The 14,485-nt window shown below is 37.5% G+C and overlaps 1 protein-coding gene across 2 annotated transcripts in view; it reads left to right on the top strand.

Moving 5' to 3' along the window:
* The window catches only part of LMBRD2 (LMBR1 domain containing 2), a 29,382-nt gene extending 25,267 nt beyond the window's left edge, over nt 1-4,115 (top strand). For both annotated transcript variants that reach the window (XM_064439413.1, XM_064439414.1), the window contains 3 exons: nt 575-677; nt 1,927-2,056; nt 3,928-4,115. In XM_064439413.1, the coding sequence (XP_064295483.1) occupies nt 575-677; nt 1,927-2,056; nt 3,928-3,988 (294 nt within the window). In that variant the 3' untranslated portion in view covers nt 3,989-4,115. The remainder of the gene's footprint in view (nt 1-574; nt 678-1,926; nt 2,057-3,927) is intronic.
* Nucleotides 4,116-14,485: the final 10,370 nt, after the last annotated feature.

Here is a 14,485-nt window from a genome sequence, read left to right as displayed (position 1 = left end):
GTTTCTATTGAGACATAAAGTTGTCTCCTAATAAAAGCATGAGACATTTTCTTCTTTTATGTTTCATTATACTTCATACTAAAATGTTTACATATCAAAACATGATGGAATAGAAACAGCAGAACAACAAGCTTAGTAAACATGTCCTGTCCAAATGATTTTTTTGTGCTATCTGCATCTGGTTATTTTACCATTCTACCACTAGATGGAAGTAGAAATTAAAAAAAAAAAAAAAAAAAAGCAAAGTTCCCACTGTAACTTAGAGCACTTGAGTGACCTCTTGAGTGCAGATTTAGTATGTAGTTTGTTTTCTGCAAGTCTTTTTTTCTAAAGAACAGTTGTGGCAACTGCTTTAGTGAAGGGATGTATCTTGAGTTTAAAACAAAACAAAAATTCTTCCTGTATCAAGATACTGAACTGGAACATTTTCAAAGTATTACTGTTATAGTCTGATGTGATTGACCAGTTAGCTCTAAATTGTGGGTCTGGAATATTTCTTGATTGTATGTATGCTTTTGTTTTGTTCCTTTTTCCTCACAGCCTGTTTTTCTTTTATTTTTTGTCTTTTTTCCAGGAATGGAAGGAACGGTATGGAAATAGAGATGATTCCACTAGAAACAGAGCTGTCCACGCAGACCAAAAGGAATCTAGCTTCTCAGAAACAAATACCAATAGATGTAAGCTTTGTGGTTTTGGTGGGAGCTTGTTTTGTTTTGGTTTTTTTTAATATCTTGCCTGCACAACACTGGCTGCGTGAGTAGTTTCAGATTGGTACCTTTTTGTCTAGATGATGTGCTGATCTATTTCCTTCTGTGGCACAATGCCATGTTGCCCATTAAAGAGACCTGAAAAGAGTGCTGTATTTCTTCCCATCTTCAACATTTCAGCTAGTTGAAGTTGGAGATTTTGGCTAGTCTCGATTACTTTGTCTTCTTACAGGACATAAAATGATTGCAATTAGAGTAGCAGTTGCCAACCAAGAGACTTTATTTAGGATATGTCTTGAAGTTGGGAGTTCTAAATCTTAAAATTTACCTCTTCTAGTTGCAAATGACTCTCTCAGACTGGAATACTGGAATAATCAAATGACAAACAAATGTAAAGCCAATAACCTATCACAATGAGTGTATACATGTTCGTTTAATAAATCTATTAGCAAAAAAGTTTTTTTGCAGACGCACTTCCACAAACTTCTAAAAGTTTATTTGTCACAGTGTTGATGACTTTTATGTAATTCACGTGCATGTGTAAACTAACAAGAAGTGAGAAATAAAACTGAAAAAAAAAGGAAAAAGGGGGAGGGGGAGGGAATCTTTGAACATGCTTTTGGGACAACTCTGGTGCACTTCCCCCTCCTCTTCACAAAGTTGAAACCCCAGATTATCAGTGTTTGACTAATTGAAATTATATTAAATTATATTTTAATGTTAACCGTATGAATATGTAGTGTTCTGACACCAAAACAGACTGTAGGTACTGGCTTAGTGTGGGTGGCAGAGTGAACTATAAAACAGCTGTATTTCATTAATTCATGAGATTGCCTTTTTAAAAACAAACAAAACCAAACTAAAAAAACCTCCAGCTATCTTAGTTAAAGTGGGAAGTTGGGAGGATGAATGGATGATTGATTTAAAAGTGAAGTTTGCATGTAACTTGTCATTGTCTTTAATTCTTTGCAAAGCAGATCTCATCCTACTTATGGGGCAAAAGAAAAGCTGTAGTTACATTGCTATGGAGAAAAAATGAAATACAACAAATTTGAGCATGTAGCCAGATTTGGTTTAATATTGAATCTACGTCATTGTACTTATGCTTTGGATGAGATCGTATCAAATTATTTTTCTGGTCTTTTAAGTTTGATGTCTCCACACACTCCAAGATGTTCATAGAGCTAATGAGTGTCTTTCCTTCTTTTTATCTATTCAGCACTATCAAAGTATACCCGATCAAATGGTAGAACAGAAAGAGATAGAATAGAACTCCTCCAGGATGCAGAACCTTTGGATTTTAACGCAGACTCAATTAATGATGACCCTCTTGAATCAGACTCGGGGAGGTGAGGAATCTTCTGTGTTATTTACAATTAAAAATACTAATGTCTTCTGTCTTTAGACCTATCACAGCCATATCAGATGGTTTCGTAGTAACAGCTTTGTAAACAAAATTCACCATCTCACCTAATGCTTTTCCTTTCTTTCTTCTCCCCCATGATATAGGAATTGTTTTAAAACCAGTTGAAACCTGAAGATTTTCCAGGTTTTTAGAAATATCTGAGTAAGATTTGAGTTTAATATAATTTTGTTATGTTGGCATAATCTGAAAAATACTTCATATAAAACCAGAAAGTTACAATATAAGGTTTTTTCTGATTTTCTTTTAGAAAGCTCACTTTATTTCCCTCTATAAAAAACATCATAAAAGGCTGCAAGAAAGAAAACTGAGTATTACAGGGCCAGTAGTTGCACGAATATACCTTGGGGATCATATCTTGGAAGTACCAGAGTAAATTAAAATCTGAATTTATTGATCAAAAAGTCCTAGACTGCACAGTGTAGCTTTGTCCATAGTAGAGAATTCTGTGATTCCATGAGTGTGACTGCAACACCAAATTTCTTAGTTGTGAGATAAAGCATCTTACATAACTGCTAAGCTCTGCTTATATTTAAGAAACAAGTAATACTTCTTATGGGTGTTTTTTTTATCTAGCGAGTTACACTGTAGAACCATCTAATGATAAATAATTTTAAATTCCCATATAAAAAGCTACAGTTCATATTATTTATCAGCTAAAACTAGCATACACAATCCAATAAAAGATCATAAATGGTTTCAGTTGACTTATATCTATAACATCAACAAATAAACGCCAGTTCAAAAACATGCAAAGAATGCTGTTAAATGACACTGCCAAGTTTTACAGATTAATTCATCAGTGTTTGTGTCAACAACTTGTCCAGTCTAATGTCACGACATTTCAAAATTTGGTTCTTTTTAAGCACAAGAGTGTAAAGAGGAACTAGCCTAGCAGTCTGTCAGCTGTTGATTTCTATACAGTGTGAAAGGGATAGTAGTCTGCAAAAATAGGAATATGCATATGTAATTCTTTTGGACCAAATACTTTTCAAGTACAGTATCTGAAGTCTTCTGGCACCTATACGGACTTTGCAGAGTGGAACATTCAGAACTTCTTTTAAAAAGAAGATCTGGAGACACAGAGCTTAGTTGAGCTTTCCTCTAGTAACCTGCATTTCATTATGTAGAGGTAATAAAGAAAAATTATATATGAAATTTATTTCACTTAAAAATAGCTTTTTTAAAACTATAGCTCCTGCAGTAGCTGTAAGCATTTTAGGACAGTAAGAGCACTAGGGACACTAGGTTCTGGCTTTGTGCAGGTTTGGTAAGTTCTGCTGAAAGGAAGTACGCTGTGCTTGCATTGGGACTTTTTTGTGCATTCAGAATGCTTTTAAAATATATTTGACCAACAACTTGGGAAGCTTCCTTTTTTCCCCACTAAGTATGCAGCCATTTGTTTTGATTATCTTTGATACTGTGTTTTTCCTAGGAATACCCAATGAGATGTTCTGTTAATCACCCAGACTACTTTTGGATGCTGTTGTTTTGTTCTGCTTTAAAAAAAAAAAAAAAGCTCTGTTCAACAAAAACATTCAACTTCTTTCCTTTGTATCAGGAAACAAAGTTATTTAAGACTCCCAGTATTCATCTCACTGTTTTTCTTGGTCACATGAGATTTAATTTAATGACTGCCTATCAAATTCTCATGGAAACAGAAATTCAGTAGAACTTTGGATCCTGTAATTCACTGAGAATTAAGGAGTAAGAGTGCAGTAAGAGTTCCCTGATTTCATGGGTCTTTTTTTTTCTGTTTCCTGTGATACTTTTTCATCTTTAAAATTAATTCTGCAGGTACCAGCCTGGTGGAAGATATCTGTCAATGTCTCGAAGCAAAATATTTGATGATGTCTAAACTCCTCAAAGCTAAAGAAGATTCAGTGGAAATCTATTTCCTACTGATTGCTTGGAAAATGCTGTATTTATGATATATCACTGAACCAGAAAAGACCGTTTTTGTTTAACAAAAAAAAAAAAAAGAACATGAAGGAACAACTATTTTGGAAATGCACCTGTATGATAACTTCACTACTTATGACAAGAATATGCTTCATCTGTTGTAGATATTGTTGTGCATCAGTGTGGGCTTTTGTGTCATGACCAAAAGGAGAAAACTATTAGTTAATAGAGGGTAAACTTCATAAATGTCCCTAGGGCTCAACTTGAACCGTAACATTGTAAGTTTTAGGAAGAGGATTTTTTGGCAGGGAGTTTTTTTGTATTCTAACAGATGCTGTGCAAGCATCTTAATGCATCCAAAGTGCAGTTATATAAATTACTATAGTAAACACTATATAATTTTTCTATTTGAACTTTATGCCTAGTCCAAACCCTACTGAATTAAATTAAGACTTCTTTTGGCTTCAGTGGTCTTTGAATCACACCCTGTATAAGCAGAAAGATTGAATGGCAGGCTGTTTTTCATAAAATCATAAAATACATGTTCCAGTATTTAAAGAGTGGCTACAAAGAAGTTGGAGGCTGCCTTCTTACAAGGAGTCACACGGAAAAGACGAGGGGTAATGGCTACAAGTTACTCCTGGGGAGATTCTGACTAGGGTGCAAGAGGAAAATTTTTCACAATGAGAACAATCAGCCATTGAATAATCTCCCCAGAGAAATGGTGGATCCCTCAACACTGGACACTTTTAAGATTCAGCTGGACAGGGTGCTGGGCCAGCTTGTCTAGACCGTGCTTTTGCTGAGAAAGGTTGGACCAGATGATCCTTGAGGTCCCTTCCAACCTGGGATTCTGTGATTCTGTGAAATTCTCTGGAAAAAATTTTGGAGCAAGATGTATTGGTCAAGGAAGGCTCAATTTTTTTTCTTTTCCAGGATTATATGCAGATAAATGATTTTAGCATTGTAAATAGTTGAAATTTAGTAAGGACCAGAGTTTCACTGTCATATGACCATATGTGCAATAGCAAGAAAACATTATCGAAGATATGAGGTCTGGTTAAGATTTTTACAGTTATAATGGTTAAAAATGTTGGCACACTAATGTTTTTTTAACCGTAAAAGAAATATAATGTGAAAATTGAGTTAAAGGCTGAAACATTATAATTTGCAAACACCTCAGGCACGGCTTCAAATTGTGGAGTATTTCTTTAAAAGGTGGGAAACACATAGCATGACTAGATAATGGTAAACACTTTCAACATCCCAAATGCCCTGGTTGCATTATGTATCTGTTTTTAAGGTGCCTGTATTTTACAGTAAGTTGTTGCAAAAAGAATAATGCTTATTCATTTGAATGCTGTTCAAAAATGCCAATTATTAACAGTGTAAAAAAGCTTCACATTAATTTGATCAGTGTATATATATTTTTAAACTGTAGTTAGTTGAATGAATTTTCAAATGTAATCATAAGGTAAAAGACGTGGTCAAATTCATGATATCTTTGGAAATCTAATTAATTTAAAATGTTGCTTTACTGCAGTTTGTCTTAAGTCTTTACCACTTGTAAGTTTTCTTATGTGCTTATTGCAAAGTTATGTTGAAAACTGAAAGAGACCATGTTTCTATCATAAATTCTTTATCATGCTTAAAAGACTGACATCCCTTAAAGCAGCTAGGAATGAGTTATTCTGGAAACTAAAGTTTAATGAATGAGTTGTTCTACTAATTTTTAAAAATAGTCTTTGTTTTCTTAAGTAATTGTTTCTGGGAATCTAACTACCTCCTGTGATTTAGTACATCATGCGTTCTGACAGTAGTGGTATTTGTAATATATTGATACGCTGAATTGTTACTATGAAGGAGAAAAAATACTCTATTTGTATAGAAATATATTAATAAATTGGCAGACATAAAATAATCGTCAGTTCTGTTCTTAGGTGAATACACTGAAAACAACAGCTGTGCCCACATGTATTCAAGCTCACAGAATTTCCAGATTAGCTCTAAGAGGGCTTTTAGTTTGGGTAGTTTGTGTATTGTAAAAGCTTAATCGAAATCTTGTGGTTGTATCAGGGGCTGGAAGTTAGGAAAACAAGACTCTCTTTATTCAGATTGTTCTTTAGCAACTTTATGTTAGCACCTGTTTAATTTGGATCTACTTAGAAATGCTATCCTGAATTCAGCCTTATATAAAAGACATTGTATATGTTCTTGGACATCCATCCACATAGATATCAAGTTCTTAGACTTGGTATTTCTATTTTTAAAATTTGTATCTCATTTAATTGCCCAAAAGTTTATTTGTAAAAATTTTGGGGTGAAACAAGGTTCACTTTCTTTGTTTAAAACTCTTTAAAATGTCACCCCAAAGGGATCTTATTCAGTGCTAATAGAAAAATTATGGAAGGAGCACTTATTTTTCTGAATGCTTGTGAAGTATCCTTACCTCATCCCTGCTGACTTCAGAGAGTTGGACTGAGCCTTCTTGGGACCTGTTTTTTCCCCTCCCAGAAATCAGTGGAATGGCTGCAAATATAATTTTCAGTGGAAACTTGGTCAGGATTTCATATACAAAAGCTAACTAGTCCATGGTGTAAGCCCTCTGTACAGTTTTCTTTGGGGTACAGTAACGTCAGGAGTTGACTGTATAAATAATATGGCTGCGGGATTTCAGTTGCTAACGTAGAAATTCTGAGCTCATTGAGGTGGGAATCCACTGACCTTTTTTTGATGTTGTAGTGGAGTAATGGAGTGACTAGTGGCTGCTTTTTGAAAGCATGGGAATTAGAGCTCTGAAAATATCTCAAGAGTTCTCTGGATTGCACTTGGAGATCCCTGGTATCACATGCTCTTAAAACTTAAACCCTGCATGCTGGGTGTTTAATGAGTTGATAACTGAAGGCAGGTTTCATCCACAGTGTTCATTGCTGACCAACAGCTACTCTTGGTCTAATTACATGAAATTTGCAGGCCAATTAGTCTGGAGTGTGTTTTGAAAAGTAATTATGAGTTCATATGACGGCATCTGGAAGACTTTCAACAAAGAAATACATAGTACCACTGTAAAAAACATTGTAGAAATAAGGGATACGCCTGCACAGCATTTGCTGTGTACTTGAGCTAGTTTTAAACTAGTTTGGTTACTGCTAGTACAACTAATGCAGACCTTGGCTGGGGGCTGAGTGCCTAAGGATATACCCCACTCCAGAGAGGTGGTCGATGCCCCATCCCTAGAAACATCCAAAGCCAGGCGGGTTGGGGCTCTGAGCGACCTGATATAGTTGAAGATGTCCCTGCTCACTGCAGGGGGGTTGGACCAGATGACCTCTAAAGGCCCCTTCCAACCTAAACCATTCTGTGGTTCTGTAGCGATTCCCAGCTGGATTGCAGCAACTCTTGATGAGTTCTTTGCTACTGTAGTAGTCCTAGTCCTAACAGTACTATAGCTAAAAAAAGTTAAAACTAGCTTTGATATGTTTAAGCAGTGACTGTATGTACTGTAGGCTAAGGGTGTTCTTGCATCATATTTGATGCTCCAGGTTAGGTGTTTTAAAACATAACTGCCTTGCAAACTGTACTTTTGGGAACTGATTGGTGGCATATTTATTCTGTCAGTGCGTAATCATATTTATTTGCAGCTAAAGAACATGTTATTTCTTTTATTTCACGTTCTGAATTGCTGAGCAGTTAGGGTACACTTCCATTTCATTATCATTTCTGCAGTTTCCTCTTCATCTGTGAACACCAAAAAACGCCCAAAACACAAAAAAAATTCACCCAAGTTAAGTACAAATGTTTAAATATTCTCATGTCAAAGATTTAAACAAGTGAAAATTGTCCGTGCAAGTTGTAGTGAACTTCAAAAAGCAGGATTGAAAACAGTAGCTCCTTTAATACTGTGTCAGTGGTGGATTTCTTAAAAAGTATGTATAGCAAAAAGCTCTAGGCAAACTTACTACTCCTACTGGATTTCTAGTTCTGTTTTTTCAGGCATTTAAAAATATACACATTCTGGTACCCATATTGGGAAATGAGTCCTCTGCCTTCCGCTTAAGAAAGGTGCATTGCTAATAGCAGTGAAGTGAGGGAGTCTTTTTATGAGGGAAGGTAAAGGATACGCAGCTTCTGGTCTGTGCCAGTAGTGATACTTGGGGCAAACTATGATTCATTTTATTAGTTAGGTACAATAACATGTTAAGAAGCAACAAACATTATACTACTGTAACTTATACTAATGGAAAGATCATGGTATATAATCTGCCTTTATTTTGCAATCAAGCACTTATAAAATGGTCATTAACAGTATTAATGGGTATGGTAGAAAGCTGCTATCTTTTCAGTATTTATTCATGCTATTTTGAAACATAACCATGACAATGATTTTTACATATACAGTATTAGAAGTGATTACTGTGATATTCTCTAATGATGACAATTTGTATTTTATTAGATTTATCTTGGAATACTGTAAATGTTATTTGAAAATTACAGTATTTTATTCCAGTTTTCAATATTGCTGTAATCACTTGCAATCTGAGGGGCATTTACAATACCAAATGGAGATCACTTTATGAGGGAAAACTTTTTATGAGGCTTCTGAAAGAAATCTGGCCTATTCATTAGAGACAAGTATGTGTATCTTAATTATTAACAAAAACACTATTTAGGGTATATATTCTCTCCTAGCTTTTGACTTTTTCATTAAAATTCAGAGAACGGTTATTTTTTTCAGAGTGACTTATTTGTGAATCTTTTTGACTTTCTGAAGCTTTTACATTCCTTTTCCCTAATGGGCTCTGCAGGAATATGTACTGCTTCATGGCAGTTCTCTAATGCTAGCTGTGCCTCAAAATAAGTAGTCTAGTCTGAAGCTGTGACACTCCTACACCATTTGGTTATGTTAACAGAAACTCAGCATTCCTAGCAAAAAAGCATCTTGAACTAGATCCCTTTCCAATACATTAATTGCTGTCATGGAGTATGTTGCATTATGTTTGTTATCTTCTGTTTCAGTCATATGGTGAGCCCACTCAGGTTTGTTCTTTGTTTCTGTTAAAATGCACTGGAATGTATTCCTCAGCATGCTTTTGTGTGCCTGTCTGTGTTTCAGCTGTAATTGACAGGCAGTAACAGTATGCGTCTTCAGTTATCTTTTCAGGATAGTGTTGTTATATTTGGCATATTCCTGTGAATTACAGTAGTTTCAGAGTGATAGCTTAGCTATCACTGTAGAAATTAATTATTTTCTATAGAAGTTCCTTATATTTGTGTAGAGGTCTCTGGAAGATAAGGGAATTAATTTGTAAGTATGGATTAGTAGTAGAAGCTCTTCATTCTCCAGTGTTCATCAAGATAGGCTGTAGGAGTGCTGCTTATGGATAGACTATCTTCTTTTGCCTTATGATACAAGTATGTATGCATAATACCTTGTTTTGAAATTCACTGAGTTACAAATTTTTCTCTGTAGTGTTCTAAATTATTGTTGTACTGGATATATTTTTGAAATGTGTGTTAAAATATTTAGTCAAAGAGTTAAGTTGGCATGAAATAAATAATTTCTGCAATACATTTTCCCTGGTGTATTTTAGATATTCATACTTCTCTGAATTGTTTTTGATAGTGATCTTTTAGAGAAATTTGACCTATTTCTTTTTTCCAGATAGCAATTAAGTTTACTTTAGAAGGCAATCCAACCTTGTTTTGGCCATCTTTTTACATCTTCTTTCAAGCAGATTGAAAAGGGAAATTGAGAAAAAGCTTGCATACCTGGAGGTGGTGTTGTGAGAGTTCGGGGATGAGACTTGGACCCACACTTCGGGCTGGTGCCTTTACTGACAGCTCACCCCAACCTCGGAAGCACAAGCAGCTTCTGCAGATGCAGGGTGATGGAGAAGTATAGCCAGGCCAGCTGAAGTTGTAAGCTTCCTGCAGCGCCTGTGAGGATCCTGTGTATTCCTGGGGCTGACCAGGCACTCGGTATTTTTGGGGCATAAAATGGGTTGGAAGGTGGGGCTCCTACACCTCTCCCTCCTTTCCATAAGCGAACTAGGACATGATTCCTCCTAGATGTCCCCAGCCATTGGTGAAAATAGAGGCAAGAGACTGTTTCCACTACAGCTGTGAGGAGACAAGCAAAATGAAGGAGTTCACACTCATCTTTTTTTTCACTGCTTGTATAGTTACCACTTTTGTCTTCCCTACCTAAGAAAAAAAAAAGTCAAATATTAGGTGAAGGAAGAGGAGAGGTTTCTTTTAAATGTAAATATTTTATTGTCTCTATACAGCTACAATGGTAGAATATGTTTTTAGGTGTCTTTTTTCATTCTGATAAAGTGGCATTTTTCTTGAGAGGTTCAGCAGTATCTCATTGTTTTAAATCAAACAGCCATGCCCTGGAGCAAGTAATAATTAATCTTTCTAGCATATCAGAATATTTATAACAACTAAGGCTGGTTGATTCCTGTATCTGATTATTTGTTGTCTCCTATAGTTAATCTACATCTGCTGTTTTAAGTGAGTTTCAGGAAACATTTTGCACGCTCAAGAGCAGTCTGTGCCATCACTGCAGTAGGAATGTTGTGTCACTGCTAGTAAAGATGTCTTCTGTCACACCCCTCTGGGACTGTCACCCTTCCCTGATCTGCTGCACTGCCAACTGTCTTTTCTGGATCTCTTTGTTAGGCATTTTTAATATGTGTATGTTCAGGATAATGTAGTAAATGAACGATGCATGCAGATGTTAAGAAGGATTAGTAACAGGAAGTTCAGTGGACCAAACTGAGCCATCTGTCATCATCCAGTGAATGGCATTTTCTCTGTTCGTGGGAGAAGAGGTAGGAGTAACAGAATGATCTTCTGTGTGTTTTTAATTTTTTTCCAGAGACAGTTTGGATGTGGAAATGAATCACTCTCAGCATAGTTAACTAGCCACACTCTTCTTCCAGACTTACTGTGTTAAGTAGCTACTATAAGCCTAGCACTAGCACTGTATAGTTTGGAGAATAGGAGTTGTCCTGTATTAAATACTAACTTTCCATTATTCATCATCAGATTTTCATTTGCTCAGAGAGCAATATAAATTGTTTAATTGTCAGCAGTTGCTAATGAAACTACCTTGCATGCTCAGTGAATTTTAAGTCTTCTGAAATAGCATTTGACTGACTGAATTTTCAGGGTTGTGAATTAACCTTGCTCTGTGCTTCTCACTTCACCTCTGCCTTCACCGTGCCATGGTGTGCCTGCCACAGTGTGTTGCTTGTTTGTCCTAGTGTCTGCTATGCATACTGTGATAAAGATCTTAACCCTTTCTCTTCATAAGCGCTCTATCTTTTGCATCATCTTGTTATGCGTTGATTCATTACACACCGTTGCCTTCAGGATTTTTTGAGAGCTTTATCAAGAGGCCAAAATTGGTTGGGGCCCAACTTGGACAGAAGACCCTATTTTTCTTCCCATCTCAGGGAATGTGACCTGAGCTGCAAAGAAAGATTCAGCTTACAATAGAGTTCAGGTATTGGGGTGGTTTATGAATGTGTTATGCACAAACACAAGAAAAGCTTTCAAGTTCCTTCCACAGAAACAGCTTATCTGGTTAAAGGTGTGTGTTTTGAGTTGCTCAGTCAACATCAAAGCAAAGGCGTAACTGAGGCAGTGCCTAGACATGCTCTATGGGCATCTGCTAAGCCTTAGAAATCCAAGTGAACACTTAGAGTTAAACAATTCACTATTAAACAAAATTGTTTCCAAAGTTTAGGAAAGGTCACCTATTCTGAGTAAACTTCACAAAGGCCAGATCCTGGTGGGAATTCTTGTGTGTTCTGTGTTCCTCTTGTCCCCCAGGGGCTCCTTCCGTAAGCACTACTACTCCTGTAAAACCATCACGGTTTTTATTTTTGAAGATTTTGCAGCTTTTAAATCTATGGGAACTGAGAAGAAGATGCAAAAGTGACATGTTTCAATGAAGCAATAGCTTTCAAGCCCAGGATTCACAGACAACTAGCAAGTCTATTGCAAGAGCCTGGCACTCATGGCAGCCAGTGTGACACAGCATCATCTCCTTCAGAGTGCACATAGGTGGCTTCCGTGTGTCGCACAGCGTGTGGAAAGGAATGAGGCAAAGTGAACCCAGGGCAGAGAGAGACGGGACAAAGGAAGTGGGTTGAGAGGCAAAGCAAAGCGTGGGAGAGTATTTGAGTGGTGGTAACAAGGAAGGTGTGAGCTCTGCCTTCTCCTGGGCTAAATTTACACCTTTTGCTGCTCTCAGCCTCACCTCAAATTTTCTGTAGGAAATCTGATAGCAACATGCTGATGGCTGGCCCCCAAGGTCTAAGAATATGTAGCTTTGACTGCAGAGCAACGATAAAAGCCTGTGTTGGGCTCAGTGCTGTGCAAACACCCTGTAGCTTGTGCCTCTCCTGTTTCAGGTATCTAATCTGAGCACAGCTCATGGATTGAAGTTAAGAGTACCCTGACAGGGAAAAGGAAGTGAGTTGGAGAGATTGAGAGAGTGAGCAAGCATGGTGCAACTCAGAGCACCAAAACAAAATACTCATCCTGTGTTACTGCCTCTCAGGGACAGTTCAGTGTTGGGTTGGGAAGACAGAGAGAGTTGGAGTCAGGCTTTCCAGAATAATGCTTAGAACATCTTCACAAATCAGCCGAAACTTGTCAGCTCTGAGTGATACACATTGTTGAGAAATAAACATTGTAGAGACTGTGGCTGCAGTTCTGAATGCTGATGTGTTGTGAAGCAATGGCCAAGCCGGTGCAGAGCAACAGGACTGGGATCTGCAGGCTTGGGAGCAGGTGGGTAGGCAGGGTCTGTCCCAGGTATCCACAGAGGTGGGACCCCCCTGCTAAAGGTGGCAACAGCAGGAATTTTAGTGAGTATGCCCCTCTTGTCAGTTCTGAGTGATTTGGAACAAAATTAGAGCTAGAAATAAATAAAACCTTAAAAACACTTCCAGAAAATAGGATGGACTTGCTTCCTGTTTAAGCAGACATCTGTTGAAATGTTGCAGCAATATAATTCAGTCACTGTTTACCAGGAAGAGTAATTACTATCAAACCTTAGGATTTACAAGCTTGATTCAGCTCTGGTTGAAATGAAGATGACCTTTGTCACTAGCAATGCCAGACTGTGTCTTACGTGATTGTGTCTCTGGGAACCGTGTCACAGATGGAGTGAGAGTGCACTTCACTTATGAGAGGAGCAACAATATTGATATAAAACAGTGAGTTAGCAAAGTTAAACAATAAATGTGACAGTGGTTTAACAGGATTTGATGGCAAAGTACACTTGATTATTTACTGCAGAGAGGACAGGGTCAGACAAAAACTGTCAGGGAGACCCTTCTGTTGAGTCATGAGGTTCAGAAAGGATGCCGTTGCTTTTTAAACTCCTCCTCAAAGAGGAGTCTAGGTGTGGCTGGATGCAATCCTAGTCCCAGACTTGGTGAAAGGTTTATGCCTAAAGGATTACATAGGCAATCAATCCTTTATATCACTTAGCTAAGATTTCAGAGTTTAGCATACTATTATCACAATAATAAAAAAGTTGCAGCAAGGAATCTCCCAACCTCGAGAGTAACCTTTAGAGACATCCCTACTCAAGGGGAGGTCCTGGCACGCAGCCCGCTGCTTTGCAGAGGAACTCAATGGGCCCTGGGCTGTCCAATATTTATAGAGTAAGATGGTTGACTAACAGTCATATTTGCATACCAGCAAGATGTGTGGCTCACTGCTCCAGACAGCCCTTCGCTCCTGGGTTGCCATCTGTCCCCAAAGTCCAGCATAAGCTTGATGCAGCCATCACAGCCCTGGCTGGTGGTTCTTATTTTTGCAGGGGGGGAAAGAAGAGGCACACCACTGCAAACCATTACTGAGATTGTCTGAATGCACTACTATATTTGAATAAAGAACAAATATGAAACCAGTCTTTAGATCAGCTATATATTCTGGCTATTGGAGTCCATAGCTAGTTGATCCTCCTGAGGGATCCAAGCTGCAATGTTCACAGTGTGGCAAATTTGAGCTTATCAATCATATGGCAATGTGACACTTCCATTTACTTTGGGATAGATAGGCCAAATCACAAGAACACGTTCAGCAGCAAGGCTGAGAGTAGCTGGCCTAATGTCACAATGGAAAAAAAGGAGCTTTTGAGTTTTGCTATGAAGTGTTTTAGCATTTGCAAAGAACAATAAAACATGACACTCTGTGAAACAATTCTTTCGTTCTAACAGTAGTAATGTTGGATTCCAGCAGTTATTTCTTTGGATGCTTACACTCTTAAGATTTTTTTTTTTTCATCTCTCTATTACTTTAAAATCAAGAACTCCAGAAATCTCTGCTATCTGCCACCTTGGCTTCTGGCACACAGTCAGGAAGGACAGGGTAGCAACTATTACCCCATGTAGATGGAGATTCTAGGTAGAAGTCAGATTTGTGT

This window comes from Phalacrocorax carbo, chromosome Z (genome assembly GCF_963921805.1).
Source record: "Phalacrocorax carbo chromosome Z, bPhaCar2.1, whole genome shotgun sequence".
In the NCBI taxonomy this organism is placed as follows: Eukaryota; Metazoa; Chordata; class Aves; order Suliformes; family Phalacrocoracidae; genus Phalacrocorax; species Phalacrocorax carbo.
The sequence above is the reverse complement of the archived record's forward strand: the minus strand, read 5'-3'. Positions and strand labels throughout refer to the sequence as shown.